The sequence below is a fragment of the Sceloporus occidentalis genome, unplaced genomic scaffold, assembly GCF_023333645.1.
Source record: "Sceloporus occidentalis isolate IW3139 unplaced genomic scaffold, rSceOcc1.0.p SCAF_5, whole genome shotgun sequence".
In the NCBI taxonomy this organism is placed as follows: domain Eukaryota; kingdom Metazoa; phylum Chordata; class Lepidosauria; order Squamata; family Phrynosomatidae; genus Sceloporus; species Sceloporus occidentalis.
In genome coordinates this window covers 30,056,018-30,078,362 of record NW_028316985.1, presented here as the reverse complement: position 1 = coordinate 30,078,362, position 22,345 = coordinate 30,056,018, and the positions used below count along the sequence as shown (strand labels likewise).

At 42.4% G+C, this 22,345-nt stretch overlaps 1 protein-coding gene across 3 annotated transcripts in view; it reads left to right on the top strand.

Moving 5' to 3' along the window:
• LOC149311858 (xylosyl- and glucuronyltransferase LARGE1) overlaps window positions 1-11,607 on the top strand; it is a 380,354-nt gene extending 368,747 nt beyond the window's left edge. For 2 of the 3 annotated variants that reach the window (XM_089528064.1, XM_089528063.1), the window contains exons 14-15: window positions 736-931; window positions 9,907-11,607. In XM_089528064.1, the coding sequence (XP_089384190.1) occupies window positions 736-931; window positions 9,907-10,104 (394 nt within the window). In that variant the 3' untranslated portion in view covers window positions 10,105-11,607. Of the gene's footprint in view, window positions 1-735; window positions 932-9,906 lie in introns of those variants that run through there. The other variant, XM_089528065.1, reaches the window with a different exon arrangement.
• The last annotated feature ends 10,738 nt before the right edge of the window (window positions 11,608-22,345 follow it).

Below are 22,345 nucleotides of genomic sequence, written 5' to 3'. Positions count from 1 at the left end.
TTTATTGATCTGAACTACTACTGCAATAACAAAGAGGCATCTCCTTAGAATTCTACATGCCTTGAAAACAAGCTTCAGAATTAAAAATAATAAGCCATTATTATCATTAGAAGCAGCATCTAAACTCATTTTCAGGACTTTTTGCTTCATGCCAACATTTCATATCTGCATTCATAGAATCACAGAGTTGGAAGAGACCACAGGCCAACTCCCTGCCATGAAGGAATACACCGTCAAAATACTCCTGACATCCAGCCTCTATTTAAAAACCTCCAAAGCAGGAGGTTCCACTACACCCACAGGCAGCATATTGCAATATTGACCTTTCTCTAAAGCTTAGGAATGAAACATTGCCCAGGTATGCTACACAATTAATGTTTTTTCTAGTCAGACATGGTTTGTCTTTCCCGTGGTGAGGACCAGCAGTCTCGTGTCTTGAATGTTTTTGGTAGTCCCAACTACAGTAGACCCACTGAATCAATCGGCTTTATATAAGTGTTGACTTATTATTCAACGACTGAGTCAGTTAGTCTACTCTTGTTTGAATTACTAATAGGATTCAGGCTTGTATTTACATATTATTCCTCAGTCATATCATATGAGCCCCAAAGGTCCATGTAAATTATGTTACTAACATCCTTGTTTTCAGATATTCCACAAGTGTTCAATATGTCAAGGAGTTTTTAAGATTTGCCTCTGTTTTGATGATTCTTCCAATTTGTATGTCTGTTCAAGGTATCATGTCTGGACAAAAGGGCATGCACCAACAAACTTTGCCAAATGGCGAACAGCTACCACACCATATCGTGTTGAGTGGGAAGCAGATTTTGAGCCATATGTCGTGGTAAGGCAGGATTGCCCAGAGTATGACCGAAGGTTTGTTGGATTTGGCTGGAACAAAGTTGCTCACATAATGGAATTGGATGCACAGGTGAGAATGGTTTCAGTTATGATAATCTGTCCACCTAACACAAAGCTGGGAATCATATTGCATGTACAGCATGAGCCACACCAGGGGCTGGTGGTGGGGAGATCCCAGGCTTTCTCCAGAGCCCCAGTAAAAGATTCCAGATAACCCATTTCAACTGGGGCAGATTTTTTGTCTTGGTCCCCAAATGGTGAATCACCAATTTTACAAGTCTCTACAACTAGTGGGATGTGTTTAAAACCCACTCTAAAGCAATTCCACAGCTCAGAAAAAAAAATCTGAGCATCTGAAAACACACATGGAAATGACTTCCACTTGTAATTTTTATCCAGTATGTACCCAAAAAAGGTGCTACAGGGACACTCACTGCAGGGACAAAAACTGGTCTCTGTACCTATTGCAGCTACCTCCTACAGACCTAATGCTATGCTAGAAATATAATATTATATCCAAGTGCTCATTGTGTCATTGTTGGTCAATAGAAAGTTTTAAAAAGCACATTCAAAACAAAAGAGTTCCACACATCACATAAACTGTTATAGCTAAAATGTTACTAATCATTACTGGTGACAGGGGACACACTACAATCTCTACTGATTACTTGCTCCTGTGTGAGGCTAGTCCTGTTGCAGCTGTACTCATAGATGTTGCACGAAGATACAGCCAAGACTTTTCTCATTTCAGTTCCATTCAGATTACACATCAAATGGGTACTGAATTGCTCCATTCTTTTTGGACTACTTGAGAAAATCTTGTTGCCTTCATCAGCTGGTTTTGTATGTGTGGGTAATACTATTTTAGTATGTCCTAGACGGTGGAGAGAGGGAGATAGATATGGCACAGCATCAAACTATGTTCCTATAGTTGTCTGCTCATCACATTTGCAGGTAACGCAAAACTGGGAGGTGTAAGTAATAGCTCAGAAAATAGGCTCAAGATGCAAGGTGACCTTAACAGATTAAAGAACAAGGGCAAAATTAATAAAATTGATTTCAACAGGAACAAATGTTAAGACACCTGGCTTGACAGTGATACATGTGTAAAGAATCTAGGTCTTAGTAGGCTACAAATTTAACATGAAAGAACAGCGTGATTCAGTGGCATCAACACTTGAGTGTCCATAGCAAAGAAAGCAATAATGCTAGTCTATTCTGCTTTAGCCAGGCCTCACCTGGAATACTGTATCCACTTCTGGGCACCAGCATTTAAGGAGGCTGCTGACTGACTCACTCACTCACTCACTCATTCATATCTCTCCTTTCCCCCGACATGGGACCCAAGGTGGGCTAGACAAGCTGGAACTTATTCAAGGATGGTAAAAGGTCTGGAAACTATCCCATGTGAGGAGCAGCTTAGGGAGATGAGTAGCCTGGAGAAGAGAAGGCTAAAAGATGACATGATAGCAGGTAACGCAAAACTGGGAGGTGTAAGTAATAGCTCAGAAAATAGGCTCAAGATTCAAGGTGACCTTAACAGATTAAAGAACAAGGGCAAAATTAATAAAATTGATTTCAACAGGAACAAATGTTAAGACACCTGGCTTGACAGGGATACATGTGTAAAGAATCTAGGTCTTAGTAGGCTACAAATTTAACATGAAAGAACAGCGTGATTCAGTGGCATCAATACTTGAGTGTCCATAGCAAAGATAGCAATAATGCTAGTATATTCTGCTTTAGTCAGGCCTCACCTGGAATACTGTATCCACTTCTGGGCACCAGCATTTAAGGAGGCTGCTGACTGACTCACTCACTCGCTCACTCATTCATATCTCTCCTTTCCCCCGACATGGGACCCAAGGTGGGCTAGACAAGCTGGAACTTATTCAAGGATGGTAAAAGGTCTGGATACTATCCCATGTGAGGAGCAGCTTAGGGAGATGAGTAGCCTGGAGAAGAGAAGGCTAAAAGATGACATGATAGCCATCTTTAAATATTGATTGATTGAAATTTTATTTATATACTGCCGTTCCTATGATCACGGCGGTTTACAAACAGAATAAGATACAATACGATACAGGTTACAAATATAATACAATACAAATCACAGTTTAAAAATCAAAATTAACAACGAAAGTCCTTCATAAAAAACCATATACTACTATACATCATTAAAATCCATCATTAATCAATTAAGATAATAAAACAATCTAAAAATACAATAAATAGTATACAGGAGCAAAACAGTCAGGACATGTGAGGGAAGGCTTGACGAAATAAATGAGTCTTAAGGTTTTTCTTAAATGACTCCAGGGAGGGGGCTAAGCGGAGCTCCTCAGGGAGAGTGTTCCAAGACTGCGGGGCCACCACAGAAAAAGCCCTTTGTGCAGTCACTGCGTATCTTGTCTTGGGAACACTCAAAAGTTTTTTCCCACGAGACCTGAGAGTGTGGGGCGGATTGTATGGGGAGAGGCGGTCCTACAAGTACTCTGGGCCCAAGCCATTTAGGGCTTTATAGGTAACAACCAACACCTTGTATTGTGCCCGGAAGCGAATTGGCAGCCAGTGCAGATCTGCTAGTACAGGTGTTATGTGGCTGGCCCTGGAGCTACCAGTGATCAACCTGGCAGCCATATTTTGAACCAACTGCAGCTTCCGAGTTTGGTACAAGGGTTGCCCCATGTAGAGTGCATTACAGAAATCGAGTCGAGGGGTTACCAGTGCGTGTACTACTGTTTCAAGGTCCCCCCGGATATCTTAAGGAATGTCATGTAGAAGATGGAACGAGCTTATTTTCTGCTGCTGCAGTGACTAGAACAAAAAGCAGTGGGTTTTTTCCCCCTAAAATGAGGTGTTTTCCCTAAAAAATAGGAAAGACTTCCTGATGGATAAGAACTATTCAGCACTAAACTAGACCAGTGCTGCTCAGAGTAGTGGTATGTGAACAGGTGACAGTCACCAAGACACATGATTTTGTTCCTGGAGAATTTCCAGGAAAACTATAAACAGTGGTAGCCAATGGGCATAAATAAAGTACCAGCTCCTTACCTTATTCCACCTTGGGAGGTGGAATTGCCAGTCCCCGCTTCATATAAGTTGAAACGCATTGAATAACACTACGTCGGTGGTAAACTCTTCTTCACTCAAGGTTTTAAACTAGAGGTTAGATAGTTAGATTCAAACTTTTCTTCAGTATTTTATTCACCATGAAATAATTTTAAAAGAATAAAATGCCTATATAGAGCTATGCAGCATCTTGAGGTTTAGAGGAGAGAGGCTGGGAAGCCCCATGAAGGTGTGTAAGTGTGCAGACAAACAGCAAAGCTTTTAAAAAGTGGAAAGTGGGCATCACCTGACACAACAGGTCAGGTGATCCCAACCAAACGATCATAGGTGTTCTAACCCTTGCAACAAACATGCAAAAAGAACTAATTCAGTATATTAGTAATACTTTATAGGAGGGAAAAAAGCAGATCACAAATTATTCTGAAATATAAAAAGGCCTTCAGGAGGAAACAAACTTTGTGGGGCACAAAAGTTATTTTTAACAAGCATTACAATGATATAAAAGGGAAGTGTAGTTTCAGCCCAAATTTGTGAGATAATATGGGGAAAAAAATGAGGTGCCCTAGTGACCTTGGAAATGAACATAGAAAGAAATAAGAACACTTTTGAAAACCTCTCATTTACACAGAATGAGAACTAAAAAGCTATATCCATAATAGCAAGTAAATGACATGAATTAACAACAGAATACAGGGTTTTGAAGCAGAATGTACTGAATCTGTTTTAACCACAGAAGTCTTTTTCTGTGGGCTGCATGGTTGATATGTGTTCAGTGCATTCAACTTAAAAAGCTGTATTTTACTGATGATAATTTATTAGATTTGATTATGCTCTTTCTGAAATTTGGCTCTTGGCCTTAGCTGTGATTATCCAGAGGTTTTTGTGGGTTGTTCCAAGCCCTAAAGAAAAAAAAATGCAAATGTCTTTAGCAGCTGCATCCTGAATCCAACTAAACTAAGCCTACTTTGCTAGTCTGTTTTTGAACTACCAAGGTTCCTGAAGGAATCCCATTGAGGAATTTCCAATGCTGAAATTTTAAAAAATTGTGAGTTCAGGAGTTCAGGAGAGGCGACCTGCTTCCCCAGCAACACTACAAGATGACAACTGTTTTCTTTTGCTGATGCTGCCCTTGGAAATAAGGTATTGCAGGCAACCTGACCCCCATAAACATCAGGCCAAGTTTTATGATTGATTTTATTCCCCATCTCACTTCCTATTCTTCAGCAGTTTCCAACCTCTGCCAGTCTGGGCAATTGTTTGCTATCTGAGGGCCATTTTGATCTTCCCTGTAAATATGTCACCTTCCACAGTCCTTCAACCCATAAGCTCTTGCACTTTGCTAACTGGCCTATTACCAAACTCAGGAACTCTCTATTACCTACATATAATTGTTATTAGATTTCACCACCTGGACTTAGTAATTTGGAATTATGCTTTGGCCATTCAGTCATTAAGAGCATATTTAATTAATTAATTAATTTATACAGGTTTACTGCAGTTATGAAAGGACGTTTGTTCCTGGGCAGTACTTCTTTAACAGGAACTTTACAACTAGAGGCAGAAATAACATGGAAAGAATAGAAATAGGTTAGTACACCAGAAGAAGCAAGTATATGCACATGTGCAGCTTGGAGCTGGGCAGGCCTGTAGCAAATAGGAAGGAGCCCATTTCTGTGTGTGCCTAAGAAACAAAATCTCATTGGCTTACCTGCTGCACACTCCAGCCTCTGCTTGCTTTGTGACTTGGCTAGGTGAAAAGTGGCTACAACATGTCCCCCATTTAGCTGCTGACTTTCTAGAGGGAACTACTGGCAAAACCACTGCTAAAACAAAAACAGCTTCATTTATATACTGCTTCCTACTGAATTAACATTGTCTAAGCCAGTGATGGCAAACCTTTTTGGTTCACTCTGCCGGGGGCGGAGCTTCCACCCCCTGTGGGCAGGGCCACGTGCCGGAGGGGGAGCTCGGGGCTGTGTGCCGGAGGGGGAGCTTCCACCCTCCGGGAGCGGGGTTGTGTGCCGGAGGGGGGAGCTTCCACCCTCTGGGGGTGGAGCTGCATGCCGGGGGAGGAGCTTCCACCCTCCTGGGGCAGGGCTTTCCCTGCGCCCTTTCCCGACCTCCAGCTGTCTGAGAGACAGCTAGTAGTGGGTGGGGGGATTGGGAGAGGGGGTGACAGGCGCGCGCCTGCTCCTCCTGCCCTTCCTTGGCCCCCAACTGTCTCTCAGAGACAGCTGGGGTCCAGTAAGGGCCCGTGAGGGGTAGGAGCAACAGGCGTGCGGCCCCTGCTCCTTTCTGAAGGGCTTCGCCAGACCTGAGGTGTCCTCCAAAGGACACCTCAGGTCTAATGAAGCCCTGTGGGGAGGAGGAGGCGTACGCCCACCCTCTCCTCCTTGGCCACTTCCTTCGGCCGAAAGGGCTCCAAGGGGCCCATTCGGCTGAAGGGAAGGGCTTGGGCACCCATCCCAGGCCCTTCCCTTCAGCCCCTTTCTTCGACCAAAGGGGCTCCAAGGGGCCCATTTGGCCGAAGGGAAGGGAGGCCGAAGGAAGGGGCTTGGGCACCCGTCCCAAGCCCTTCCCTTCGGCCCCATCCTTCGGCCGAAGGGGCTCCAAGGTGCCCGTTTGGCCGAAGGGAAGGGCTTGGGCACCCATCCCAGGCCCTTCCCTTCAGCCCCTTCCTTCGGCCAAACGGGCTCCAAGGGGCCCGTTCGGCCGAAGGGAAGGGCTTGGGCACGCCGCCTCCTGGGCTTCTCCACGGCCTTTGCAGCCCCAGATCTCTCTCTCCGGAGGGTGGTCTGGGCCTGCAAAGGTCACGACAGAGCCCAGGAGTGGCACGCCGCCATCCTGGGCTCTTTCACGGCCTTTGCAGCCCCAGATCTCTCTCTCCAGAGGGAGGTCTGGGACTGCAATGGTCGTGATGGAGCCCAGGACCCGGCATGCTGCCATCCTGGGCTCTTTTGCGGCCTTTGCAGCCCCAGATCTCTCTCTCCGGAGGGAGGTCTGGGGCTGCAAGGGTTGCGACAGAACCCAGGAGTGGCACGCCGCTGTCCTGGGCTCTTTCATGGCCTTTGCAGCCCCAGATCTCTCTCTCCGGAAGGAGGTCTGGGGCTGCAAGGGCCGCAACGGAACCCAGGACCCGGCACGCCACCACTGCTCCTCCTCAGGGGCCTTTCCCTGCCCCCAGCTGTCTTTCTGGAGACAGTTGGAGGCTGGGAAAGTTCTCTGGGGAGGACCAACTGGCACGCGCCGGTCGCTCCGCCTCCCCCCCTCCGACCCTTTCCCAGCCTCCATTTGTCTCCAATAGGCAACTGAAGGCTGGGAAAAGACTGAAAGAAGGAGCCAGACGCGCGCGCCTCTGGCTCCTTCTCTCCAGCGCCATTTTCTGCCTTCCCGCTGTCTCCGAGAGACAGCGGGAGGTGCGATAATGGCAGGAAGAAGGAGGAATGGGCACACATGTGCCTGTTTCTCCTTCCCCCGGTCCCTGTGCCCAGCGAAACGGCCTGGAGTGCCACTTCCCACACGCGTGGCATAGGTTCGCCATCACGGGTCTAAGCCGTTTACAACTGTAAGCTAATTGCCCTCAAGAATCTGGGTACTCATTATAGCGACCTCCTCGGGAGGATGCAAGCCTGAGCCAAGCTTGTGCCCTTTCCCTGGTATTGAACTCACAACCTTATGGTTTTGAGTGAGTGGCTGCATTACAGACATTTAACCACTGCGCCACCAGGGCTCTTGTGCTAAAATGTGGCTGAGAAGCTCATAGTGGCAACAGCAGGGAGTTGGGAGAGTTTAAAGCTTATCAAGATAGAAGGAAGGGTTATCTCCTAATCTGGGATGAGACAACCAGTCAAGTAATGAAACCTGTGTTGGCTTAAGGAAGCAGCAGCAGCACAGAGCCCAGGAATTTCTCCCCACCACCTCACACATACACACACACACACACACACACACACACACAATTGGACTTGCCTAGCTAGTTGTGGTTTTGTGTAGAATGGGAATGAGGAAGCAGGTGCCAGAATTCTTCTTTTAAAAGGAAATGGTGCCCCATGCACGACTCACAGAGGCCGCAGTGTTTGTCTGCTGCGGCCTCCATCCAGGGAGGCTGTCCCTTTCTCCCAATCTATACAGCCCCTAACTGACAGGCAGTAGTATGATTTAAATATTTGTATAATATGATCACCCCTGGGTGTTCCAGTAATCAGTCTGGCTACCATGTTTTGAACTAACTGAAGTTTCCAAACTTGGTGCAGAGGCAGTCCAATGTAGAGTGGTTGACACACCTCCAACCTCAGGTTAGAACCCTTAACAGTAAGCACCCCCATCTCAGCTGGGTTCAATTGCGGTGTGTTTTTGCTAAATCTATTCCATTACCTCCTCCAGGCATTTATTCAGAGGAAATACTGTCCTTAGCTGGTGCTAATTTTTCCCCCTTACTATTGTTATTTTAAATATTTTTAATCCCATCTTTTCTCTAGCCCTGGGTCTCAGGATACATATGGGTTCATTGTTTGTCATTTTAATAATGTGCAGATCACATGCTGCAAATAACTATGAACTTTATCGCACAGGAGCTCCACAGAACGGGATGAGAAAGGAACAGAAGGGGCCAGGAATGAGTGGGAGACTCATTTTACTGCACACAGAAGTCCATCACCTGTTCCCTTCCCTTCCATTCCCAATCCAGAACGGTTCTCAAAAATCACCTCCTCTGGGACAGATTGGGGACGGAAGGGAAGAGAAAAGAACAAGTGAGGGACTTCCTGTGTGCAGTAAAATGTGTCCCCCACTCATTCCGTTCCCTTACCAGCTCCTTTTGGACCATTCTCATCCCATGCCAGGAACCCTGTATGGTAAGGTCCTATGTATGTTTAAGCTGGGGTGAAAATCATATGGCTCTCCAGATGTTGTTAAACTATTACTAAAAGTCCGGCATTCCTTACCATTGGATGTGTTGATTAGGACTGCTAGGAGTTCAAGACCAACAATATCATCATGATTCTCATCCTTAGTTTAAACCTAGACCTAATAATCTAGTGTGATAGCTAAATGATCATTGATCTTTTAAAGTGAGGGGGGTGCATATAATGCTTATTTATAAGCCATCATACTTTTGTGGTTACAGCAACAGAACTAATGGGAACAGATAGAACATGGATTATGTTTTCCATGGATTATGTATTTTCCTGGAACTCTATGATAAATGAGGAATATTTTTTCCCAGAATTTTGTAATGCTTTGCCTGTACTCTGCATTTGTCTATTTGTGGCCTCTTTCAATAAGAACCTGGTAGATTTGATGTAAATGCAGCTTTCAAGTGCTTTCTAATGCCTGCCCTTTCACTAAAGCTCTGCAATAAATGCAAAGTGATTAACATGGGGCGTCATTTCTCTGTAGAGTAGAACTACTCAAGAGCTGTTTAGGTGGGCCTGGGTTGCAAATTCTTTGAAACAGTAGCCCAGAGTGAGCTGAGCAGCACTTCAGCTGTCATTCTTTAGTAATGACAAAATCCCCAGATTTAATGCCCCGTGTATTTGGATATAACTCAGAAATGTTCTGCTTCAAAGTGCCATATCAGAAACAAAGAATGTGGTTGGAATTCTCACATACTGTTCTTCTGTTTGCCTTACAAAACAGCATATACATTTGGTGCAGATATAACACTGTCTGTCTACAAACTATAATTGGCAAATGGAGAACCAGTTTGGAGAAATGCACATATCCTCCTCATCCCTCCTCTCTTCACTGGCATGTATTTTCCCTTGATCAGTCTTAAGTATCATTTTGTATATCAAAGCAAATATTGCAAACTAGGCTTCCTCTTAGCCAATACTGAAGACCAAGGGGGTGAAAACCAAAAGAGACATGTTCAAGAGAGATACTGGCCATGTTGCTCATTTGACTTGATTGTCTCCAACAGAGAGGTGGGGTAAAAATAAAGCATTTATTTATTTATTTTTCTGTTTTTCTCAGGAATATGAATTCACGGTGCTGCCCAATGCCTATATGATCCACATGCCACATGCTCCCAGCTTTGACATCACCAAATTCCGCTCCAACAAGCAATATCGTATTTGTCTCAAGACCCTGAAGGAAGAATTCCAGCAGGACATGTCACGCCGTTATGGCTTTGCAGCACTAAAATATCTCACGGCAGAGAACAACAGCTAGCACCACCGGGAACTGTTACAGAAGACAGACTGAAAAGGAGGAGCCATTTTAAGTGTGCGGCCCCAGTCTTTAGCCTGGAACTGAGAGACATCTTTGTTTTCTTCTTTTTAAAAAAGACAACAGCATTGAGCAGTTCTAACAATAGACATTTGGAACAGGCTGTCTCCAGATTCTGCTCACAAGCCACCACTCATCTGCCACCCTCAGGCCTTTGGCTTTATTGTCCACAAAGTGTGAATAAATGGGAGGAGGGAAGGAAGAGCAGTACCCATATCATTGGCAGCACATAGGGTGGCAGGAACAATGGGGATGGATTATTCATTCTTAAAAACTGCACAGCAAAAACAGATCTTCTTTGGAATATAGGCTTTCATGTTGCTATTTAATATTTCAACATTTTTTAAACAAGATATGAAAAAGAAGATCTTCAGGTTACTGTCCTGTGAATTTAGAAATGGGGTCTACTTCTCCAAAAAAAAAAAGGGGGGGGGGTGATATTTGCACCTGTAAGACAACTGTTGTCTATTCACATAAGAACACAATAGAGCAGGATGAACCAGATTTCCACCATCAGATGAAGGAGAGTTATTTCTAACATACAGGATTTGTGGTATATTATATCCTGAAATATACACAGCTTTACTGTGTAGGCTTGCTCATTTCTCTAATGTTGCAAAGATGGAATGTATCCTAGATCCCCTCTGTTACCACCTGATCTGACCATGTCCCTTTGGTTTTTTTTAATCCAAATTGCACCCCCTTTTGCACATTATTTTCATATCCAGCTCTAGCCATTCACCTAAGAAGATCTGTACCTTTACTGTCTCATGAAGGTACCTGGCATCTTAAGTCCTATTCCCACTTGAGAGGGATTGGTTCAGGATCCCTACTAAAACAAGAAGCCAAATCTGAGTACCATTCTTTTTTAAAGGGGGTGGAGCCCATGTAAAAGCATTGGCTGAGAGGTCATTTTATGGGGCAAATTCAACCTGTTGGTTCTTCCACTGAACACCTGCCCACAAAAGCCCTTATGGCTGTTTGTGGGTGAAAGCAGGAGAAAGAAGTATGACCATTTATCCTCAGAAGCCACAAGATACTGCAGACATTTGAGAAATTACTTCAGTAAAGGAGTTTATTATAATAAAAGGAACAAAGTAAAAAGAATTAGCTCCCCATTTGAGTTGGGGCAGGGGGAGAAGAGGATGTTTGAGGGAATCTTGATAGTTCTTGTTTCAACCAGGCTGATTTAATTCACAAGAACTGTTACATGTAGGAATGTATGGCAAGTATAGCTGAGGAACGTGAATAAGCAACAGAGACATGCAACCAGATACTGGACATTTTATTTTCTTTATTTCTTCTGTATTAATGTTGTGTTTACATGGATGGAGGAGATGAGGTTTAATGCACTACCCTTGTTTGGGACTACTTGTATTTGGTTGCAATGTTACAGAGAGAGAAGAATTTGAATAAATGAGAAATGTGTCTCTCTTCCTTCCCCTATCAATGCTAACATTCTTGCCATGAACCCCATCCCATAGATGACACTTTGTTCTTTAGCTGACCCATATTTCCTTACTGCTTCATTGGGGCTCTTTTGAGTACTAAGCTTCCTGGGTTGAGATGGTTTTCCAGGAGTTGCACATCAGAATTTGATCAGTGATTAACACATTCAAGAAATCAAAACTGCAGCATGAAGACAAGAATATGGGAGGAATTGTCTGGGAGACAGTCCAGATGTCTTACAGAAAATGAATATACAGATGTGTTGGGTTGCTTTCTTTCATTCTGCTCTAATGTGTAGCAAGACTTGTACATCTCCCTTGCATTGTGAAATCTTTGAAGCCCACAAGCCATCTAGACCTCTTGAATCTGCTAGTCAGAAACATGCATTCCCCCACCACACACCCACTAAATTGCTGGTGCGTGAATTTGATCAAACATCACAGGATAATTCTGGGATTTATGTAAGTATGCTGTCATTCAGAACATAGCTTCATATTACAATCTACAAGAAAAAGCAATGAAAACTAAAGAGACACTGCATATGATTGGAACAGCAAAGACCATATTCATCTATTTGTAATTGCCTTATTCCATTTATAGACTATGCCTTACTCCATAAATAACCCAGGAAACATAAATCTGTCAGCCTGCTCTAGGGATAGTTTACTAGGGCTCTGCAACAGCTTCAGATGAATCCCAAATCAGGCTGGTCCAGGTCAGATTGGCCCAGGCTAAAGCATCTGGTTTGATCATGCTGCATTCTACCAATTCTTTAATTGGTTATTTGATACTCACACAAAAATGTGCCCAAGAATAATAAAAGCTTGTCAGCGCAACTGCTGGGGTCCAACAACCACTGTCAGCAACTCAAACGAGTCCTGGGGTTAAATCAGACCCTTGTAACAGAGCTGGCAATTTCCAGAAGCTGAAGCGTGGCTCCAAAGTCCAATTGGAATGTCAGCAACTGGATGTCTTCCAGGAACTGCAGCAATGCAGGAACCTCCGGGGACACACAGCAAACCAATACTGTAGCTTCTTCTGATAAACCACCAGAGAAACAAAAGTCCCCAAAGTGCTCTTTATTAACAGTGCTATTATACAAAACCAGATCTCTAAAACTCCAAAACATACCAATCCAACTCCTACTTCAAACCCACAAGCTATCCCTTGCAACCCCTGGGTTTATATAGTCTCCAGACCATGTGGTCTCCCAAACCCAGTGAGTTCAGGTGTGTAACCATGTCATGTGTCTCCTGTGCAATCCAGACACATGTTTCATCATCCATGGCTATGTACACTTGGACACTGGAATGTCCTTGAGCCAATGAGCTTCAGCTGTGCTGATCAGCCTTGCCACTCTGCTGATGCTCATGGCCAAACACACACACATCAAGCATTTCCCTGTGTGCTGTGTTTTAACCCTTCTAATTCCTGACAAAGCTTCCATGGTTCCAATTGATATCATGCTGGACAGACAACCATATTCATGGAGGCAATGATCAAAATCTGTGCAAACAGTTCCTACATAATAACTAAAAGCATTGCTGTTAGCAAGCATAAATTCATTCATCAAAGTACAGTAATTCATGACCTGGTTGGTGGGATGCATTCTTTATTGCAAGGAGGTGCCTGGGTTGGTCTATTACAGCAAAAACAGAGTACTAAGACATCTTAAAGATTTAATGTATTCTGTAAAAGCATAAGCTTTTGTTGATGTGGACTACAGCTCATTTTTTCCTTTGTCTGATTATTATACACTTATGCAAGTAAGTGTTTGTAAGCACCAGTGAATCACTCGAATGTAGCTGTCAAATGGATGGATTAAATCATATCGAATATCAAGTAGTTTTTATGTAGCTCAAGGCAAGAATCATGTATCTGTCCACATGCTGGGCATGCTGGCTATGGCTTAAAAGGAGTAACAGCCCAAGAGTTTCTGGGAGGGCTTCAAAATTCCCACTTCTTTGGGTGATTTTTGTGCAGTGATATAAAGGAAATGCAATTTAAAGTAACAGTGGTAATTTAGTAAACAATCATTAGATAGTAATACCTGTATTCTTGCATTGGCAAACCTATCAATACATACAGACCAAGATACTATATTGCCTAGGGTAGTATAAGAGTTCCACAAGAAGAACTCTGCAATGATTTCCCATGAACCATCTCCACTGTTGAACAGCCCTTATTGTCAGGAAGTTCTTCCTAAAATTTAGGTGGAATCTATTGCTCTGGGTCCTGGTCTCTGGAGCAGCAGAAAACAAGCTTGCTCTATCCTCAATATGACATCTCTTCAGATATTTAAACATGGCTATCATGTCACCCCTTAAGCTTCCCTTCTTCAGGCTAAACCTACCCCACTCTATAAGCCACTCCACAAAGGGTATGTTTTCCAGATCTTTCAACATTTTGGTCACCCTTCTCTGTATACTAATTAAATCATAACTACAATCAGTTAATTTAAAATGCAGAAGCCAGCTAGTAACATGAAAATGCTGTAAACAGATATTAAATAAATAAATATGCAATTTGTTTACCACATAAGAAATGCAACACTATACAGCATGTGCATGTCTTCCAGTGAATCCCATAGAAAATGGAATTATTTTCAGCACTCATGTTTTCTCTTCTTCTGAAGTTGCTTTCTTAACTTTGTCTACCATTTGGTTGGCCATTCTGACAGCTTCATTAGATTTCGTTCCAGTGGCACTAACCTCTGTTCATCTGAATAGCTCCGTATCACTTCAACCAGATGCTGGCACATGCATGGTTATTCACTGCTTTGCCTGATAATTAATAGATGCATTCAGCAGCACTGGACCACAGCACACATGCTCCAGGCCAAGTTGAAAATTGACTCTGCCAATGCTTAGCTAGTGTTTAATAAACCATGACAGTAATTCACTCCTCCACCCTTCAAATAATTAGTTTCCTTTCCATATACATCCCTGCAAGGAAGCTAGTCAAATCCTTTTTGAATTCCACTACACGGCATTTCTGCAGTTCATTCTTACTACAGATGGAATTTGCTAACCTTCATAAAAAGAAAAGACAAGATTTTCTAGTTGTGGCTTATTATGAGGCAGGGACGGCTTCCCACACTTCCCCAAAAGACCTATTCGCTCATCACAGAGATACGGTATTGCTCTGTTGACAGCTACAGATTAGCTGAGAAAAGGTTACTCTGTTTTGTCAGTATGCCTTGCCACATACATGTGTGTGTGTGTGTGTTTCTGTGATTTAAAAATTCTTTTGCTGGCATAATGATTTGGTGATGATGATTTTGTACTTCAGACTCTGGATAAAAGTGGGCACATGAGCTTCAGAACTGTGTTTACATCTCTATACACAAACACCATATGAGATAACTTTATTTAAGACAACTAGAACTCATTGATGTTGGTGTTGTGTGCCTTCAAGTTGTTTCTGACTTATGGTGACCCTAAGGAGAACCTATCACGGGATTTTCTTGGCAAGATTTGTTCAGAAGAGGTTTGCCATTGAGGATGAGAGCATTTGGCTTGCCAAAGGTCACCCAGTGGGTTTCATGCCTGGGTAGGTAATCAAACCCTGGTCTGAGCTGTAGTACAGCACCCAAACTACTATGCCACACTGACTCTCTACAACAACTATTAGAATGCTACAACCCAATAATTAACACTGGTTTTTGAAAAACAACTTCCCACCTTAGACATCTTAAAAATCATGATATGAAACTGTAGGCTTACTTACCAACTCAAAGCCATGTAAAGAGATCCAGAGGATAGGTAGGGACTGAGGTAGCAGTATGTGGGTGGAAAGCTAATTTTTGAGTTTCTATAAAATCCAAGAGTACCAAACATCTAAATGGCTGAACATCCAAATGGCAACTCCTTTAACGTACCCACCACAGATATGACAATTTTACTACTCATAGCCAGTATGACAGGTAGGAAACTACCAGTTTAGGGCAGAGTTCATTGGGCACTGCTTTATCAGAAGGCTCTTTACACCATACGCCAGTCTTGAGAAAGAAGCTGACATAAGAGAGTGACCTCATGGCTGAAGGAAGATCCAAAATCGAGACACCCTGATATATAAATGACTATCTCATCATGAGTTCATCTTAACTAGGAGGTTTCATCTCTGAAAGTCTGAATAATATAGAAACTCAGAAACAACAAGCTTACAAGTTATAATTGAAATTTTGAATCTAAAGGGTTATCCACACATTTACTCAAAGGCAATGATAATATTCCAGTCTACAAAGAAAGATGTGTGGGTTTAAGCAGCCTGTCAGCTACTGTCAGCCAATTCACATCTGGATAGACAGTCCTTTCATATTACAGCATTTGTCTAAAATATGTACTACAGAAAAACTAACAAAAGGCAAATGAAATATCAGGGGACTGAAGCATCTTTCTTACAATTTGAATATTTTAGTTTACAAAAGTGATACCCACACTGGGCATCAAGGCTGGTATTCAACATATGAAAGCAGAGAAGCCCATTTATTTCATTCTTAATATACTTCTAATTGCATTTGTAACTATGTAACAAAAAGGAATGTTGCTGTCCATCCTGTGTAATGTAGATTTGATTTCACCTTCATCTGGTGATTATACAGGTATCTTTTAAAAATAAATGTGAGAATTTGGGGGGGGGGGGGGTAATAGCTCTGTCAGCAACACATTAGCAGTTATACACACATGCAGTACCAAAGTGGGGATTGTGCAGCCCTCCAAATGTTGGTGTGCTGCAGTTTCCATCAACCTTAACCAGAATGGCTAGTTAGTACTCATAGATGAAGGGAGTTAAATACACATGTAATGTAAACCATAGTGAACCTTTGAGGAAAATATTATGGAGGCAAACAATGGAGGATGGCTGCAGAATAGCTGGTATGGAAGGGGGGCACATAGGATTTTTCCCCTATATTTTCCCCTTATTTGGGAACTAAGAGCCTCTACAGTCTGCATGCTCAACACCGTGACCCTACCCCCCATAGCGCCATTTTGGCGTGCACCCACTTACACAGCGCGTGCCATGATGATGCCACTCTGGGCATCATCACACCATGCTGCAGTGAATATGGCTCCCTTTAGAGGGTGCAAGAAGTTGCTACATTTTGCCACTCTTTTTTTGCATGCAGTTTCCACAGCCCCGATCCGGAGCAAAAAGGGGTGGTGTCTCACCAGCCCTTCAGGCTAATCTGTATAGCCTCTTAGTAACATCTGGGAGGTTTGAAATACTTTAAACAATTAATTCAATTGAGGAAGGGTCATACATGTTAGCATTAGTCATCATATATCATCTATTTGAAGGAACAGCTAAGATAACCAAACGTAAAGAACTTTTAGGTTGCATGTGTCTGCAAGGACATTCTCCTCCCACTCCCTAGAATTCCCATGTTAGAGGCAGAGATGTAATTCTTCACTAATATTTTTTGCACAAAAGAAGCAACAAATGATTTTGATAATTTTCTTCCTACTATAAAAAAAAGTCTTTAAAAGACCACAGTTTTCAAAGCCTATTCGTAATTTAGGGTTTCTTCTGAACAAAATTCATATACAACTGATTTGCATACAAAACAGTATTTTCTGAACAGGAAAAGTCTCTTTCTGTGCAGAAATATTGTTTTCTGTGCAGAAAGGGTAGTTTTATGGGGGGGGGGGGGAAGGCTATTTTCAATGCAAATCAGTCACATGAAAATTTTGCACAAAAGAAACCCCTCAATTACAGCATTTTGTGCACAGGGAATAGCTTTTCTGTGCAGAAAAGAATGTATCTGTGTTGAAATATTATTTTCTGTGCAGAAAATGCTGTTGTTACCTGTACAGAAAATGTTGTAATTGGGGACATATTCTGAACAAAATTTGCATGTGGCTACTTTGAACAGAAACACTCTTTCCTGCCTAAAAAAACATATCTAGAATTCAGGATCAGCCTTATAGATGGAGTTGGATGGAGCTACGCATTGAAGCAGATTCTTATTCACAGTCCCTACATATTTGTAATTGTGGAAATACTGCCACAATTGTAGTTTCTTCCCAAACCTATTTTATTGGGCATCAGCTGCACAGTGAGAAGGGCATTCATTCTGTTGGTAATCTGGATGCAGATAAATGTCTTTTCATCTGTTACCAGCCAGCAAGGCTGCAACAAGAAAGTATAACAAGGGCCCTGATTCTCATGGTCATAGCTTCCCTGGCTGGTGGGAGAAAGTAGAAACATCATCCATGCCTCAGTCTCAAGCAGAATGGACCCCTTTCTCTCTATTCAGCCACTGCCCAATAAATAATAATAATAATAATAATAATAATAATAGGGTTTATTTATATGCCGCCCAATCACTGGGAATCCGGGCGGCTTACAACAGAGGGGATAATAGATGGTTCCCTGCCCTCGGGCTTACAATCTAAAAAGACACAACACAAAAGGAGAAGGGAATGGTGAGGGGGGAGGGGATCAGGTCCAGCATTCTTCTCTCCCTCTGAGGCCTGGACCAATTAAGTAAGGTGGGATATTTTTGTGGAGGGCAGGCCAGGAGACACTACTTAGTTAAATATTCCTAACTAAGTAGTCAGTGTAGCAAATCAGCCTATATGATTCTCTGCACAAAAAGTACTGTTTCCTGTGCAGAAGATGCTGTTTACTGCAAAAAAAAAAAAAAAAAAAAAACCATGTTAATTTTGCACAAAATAATGCCCAAACTGCAAAGATTACAGTCAGTGCAAGAGTCTTCTTATCAGGGTTTCCCCAACACTCAAATAACATGTTTTTCAACCAATTTTTGAACTCCCCCCCCATCCCTAGTTAGCGGCTGCTCCTGGACTTTGACGATTTTAAAGGGTATAGTTTGGCTTGGCACAAGGGCTACTTCTAGGTGCTATGGATGCACAGGAGCTTTCCCACAAGGATAAACTGTCTGAAGTCTTCTAGGTGCGGGTGAACTACATAATACTTGCTCATTGGCAAAACTGACTAGTACAGATGGCAGCTGTAACCTAGACTACACCAGTTTACTTATCCCTGCTCTGCTGCATGAGTCCTCCATAAAACTTTTGGATCAACTTTCATGGAATTTTAAATTAGTATATCATTTCAATTGCTGACCTTTGTATTCTCCGATGTGCCATTTGCAAGCTGTTCTGTATTGCCTTACAGTGCAAACATGTTCACAACAGATATTTATCACAAAACTTTTCAAGAGGCAAATCCCATATTTCCCCATATTGTAAAATATTACACTCAGCATCCATTTGTCTAACCACTCTGTGAGTTAAATGTGCTGGCAAATTTTAAACAGGGTTTACAACAAAGCAATATAACATCTTATAATTTGATCTGGCAGATGTGGATCTTTTAATCCAAAAGCAGGAAATCTCAGGTCCCTGGGGCCGTATCCAGACCTTCTGGGGGTCCCAGTCTGGCTCGCTGGTGTTCCTCAATTGGCTACTCCCCTGTTACACCATGATTTAGTATTTAGGTTTTTTTCTCATTCTAAAAGGCTGAAATGTCTCTTCTACTAGCAGAAGAAGATTAAACTAATATATGTTTTTACATTATTTTGCCTTTGAATCTACACTCCCCAGAATGCAGCTCACAAGAATGTCTCCAATACCAAATTCTTCCCTCTAGTTCAAAGAGGTCTTTCACCATTGCCTCAAGCCAAGGAATATTTGTTCCCGTGGTTGGTGGGCCTGAATCCAGTGGACAACTAACCAGAATCTTTGGCCCCATACAGACAGGCCAAAATAAAGCTGCTTCGGGTCACTTTGGAGGTATGCTGTTTAAATGATGCATGCATACTAAGACTCCGGAAACCATGCTAAAGCCACGACCCAGTCCTAAGGATTGGAGTGCAGCTTTGGTGTGGCCTCCGGACTCTTAGTAGGCATGCATCATTTAAACAGCATACCTCCAAAGTGACCCAAAGCAGCTTTATTTTGGCCTGTCTGTATGGGGCCTTTGCTTCTTAACAGTCCTCATCATTCTCTTCATTATCCTCTGTATAGAACATTAACAGGAAAACCAGGACTAATTGCTGTTGCCAGATGTCTGAACTCACTGCTAGCAGATGACTTTAGAAATTAAGCCAAGGACCACATGCAAGTAAGAATGAAGACTGACCATCTGTTTTAAGCATAGTCTTAGAAGGGAAAGTGGGGGAATGTGCAGAAACAATACAGAGGTTTTTTTTAAAAATGGAAATTAAAGTGCCAGCAATCTTCTTCTCCAGTTGTAATGTGAAAGGACCCTATGTCATTCAAAGTGTGAGTAGTTAAGAGAGCAATATTGGATATTTATCTGTTCCATTTATTTAGTTATTCAATTTATATTCTACCTTTCTCCTGCCAAATGATGCAAGGCATCACTAGGGTTGGTGCACCCTGTGCAGTTACTCATGTGTCATCCTCCCATTGACTTCCTCCCAAACCACACCGTATAAAATTCTTAGTAATGTTTTTTGTACTAATGTTACTCATCCGTCCTAATTCCTGTATATCACTGAATGCAATAGCAATAGTTGTGACATTAAAATTATACTTTTAGATTAAAATATCATATGCAAAGCCTAAATGTACCAATATGTACATAGTGAAAATTTGATAGGATGTGGTGGGGTTTTTTAATAAATTAAAAGAGTTTTAAAAATGTAAAGAAAAAATTAAAAAAAGGAGAACTCTCCGTTTTGCCCCCATTGAGCCTCATCTCACTCACCCATCTCTTCTGCTGAGCTCCAGCATTTTAAAGGGATGCAGACAAACAAGGCAGATATTTGCGGAGCAGTGGTATCACCATCCCTTAGGGTGTCACATAGATGTTTATCACACTATACTCTTGAAGTGCTACTATTCCACTTTGACTCCTCTAGCTGCCTCCTGTTTCATTCTGGGATTGGCAGTTTTAAGGAGGGGTATTTAGAATTCTCTGCCTGAGAATTCTAAATACCCCTCCTTAAAACTGCCAATCCCAGAATGCAACAGGAGGCAGCTAGAGGAGTCAAAGTGGAATAGTAGCACTTTAAGAGTATAGTGTGATAAACATCCTGGTGTGGTCCACACCCCCTGCACCCCCTAGTGATGCCCCTGAGGCAGACAGTTTCAGAGCTTGAATCTTCTGAAAGCCCAAACACAGTGAACAGCAATGTCTAAACAACCCCTCTAGAAAACAGATCATGTAGCAGATGATGGGGAAAAAACTCTGCCAGAGACCCTAGAAAGCCGCTGCCCATCTAGCTAGACAATACTGCACCAATGGTCTCATTCAATATAGACACCTACCTGTGTACCTTTGAGAATTCTGGAAAGTATTATAAAGGATTCAGATCTTTACACATACAAATATTGCTAAGCAGAATCATGAATGGAGGTTTCTCTGCTATTGAAATAAATGGGAAGCTAATGTCTATGGTGGCTCAAGGGGTTAAGACACTGACTCTGTTGATTGCAAGATTGGCAGGCTGGAAGCTGGAGGCCCGGGTGCCACATGATGGGGTGAGCTCCCATCACTAGTCCCAGCTTCTGCCAACCTAGAAGTTCAAAAGCATGCAAATGCAAGTAGGCAAGTAGGTACCAGTTCAATGGGAAGGTAAACATGATCACAGAGTAGTCTCTGACAATGCTGGCTCTTCAACTTAATAATGGAGATGAGCACATGACTTGACAACCTTGTCAGTGGGGAATACCTTTACCTTTTAATGCTTGTACAGTAAATTTACTAGCCATTAGCAACCAACAATACACATGCAAATTACTCCTGCCTTTCCAGATCACATAATATATATAACCAAGTCCTTTCCAGGCAAACATTCTCTGAAGATGCCAGCCACAGATGCTGGCGAAACATCAGGAAGAAACTCTGCTAGAACATGGCCACATAGCTCGAAAAACCTACAAAAAACTATGGATGCCAGCCATGAAAGTCTTCGACTTCACACTAGTGGATAAATTATTGTTCTCATCATTCCTCCCCCCCCCCCCAAAAAAATATGAATTTTTGTATACTAACCATGACTGTGATTCTGTATTTCAGTCTACATTATGTAACTTTACACATCCTCAATTATGTAGCAGAGCTGCTATGGAACCCTTGTACCGAATTGTAAAGTTGTGTTACCAGAGAGTGCTGAATATGCATCGGGTTCTACCAATGTACATTGTCACTCCCTAGTTGGTGTCCCAATGGGCATCAGGAGCACCCAATGTGCATTGGTTCCTGTTGCACTTTGGTCCCAAGGTGCAATGGTCACTTTGCTGGTTCCTCTATGTAATAATTTAATGGCAGCCCCTTGCTGAATACAAGCTTCCAAAACTTCAGCTCTATTTCCTACAAATGTAAGTCAACTTATGTAGACCATAACTTAAAAAAAAAAGTTTGGCTAGTTATTTATTTGAACTCTTTAGTCAAATAATAGCCTTCCTGTTTTCTTTTGAGTGAATTGGCTGCTAGACTGAAATTTGGCTGTTCACTAGAACATGGAGAGTATGTAATTGAAGCAATCATGCAACTGAGATACCATTCCTCATTACAAATACCATCAACATAGAACACAAGTAAACAGCTTGGTGTCATCTGCAATTCTAACGAGCATCCCCTCTATTCCTTCAACTAAGTCATTTAAAAAGATGTTGAACAACATTGGTCCTGGATAAAACCCTGTAATATTCCACTTGTCACATCTTTCCAAGTTGATGAGGAGTCATTGGTCTTTGGATACAATCCATCAGCAAGCAACAACATTATAAAACTCCTT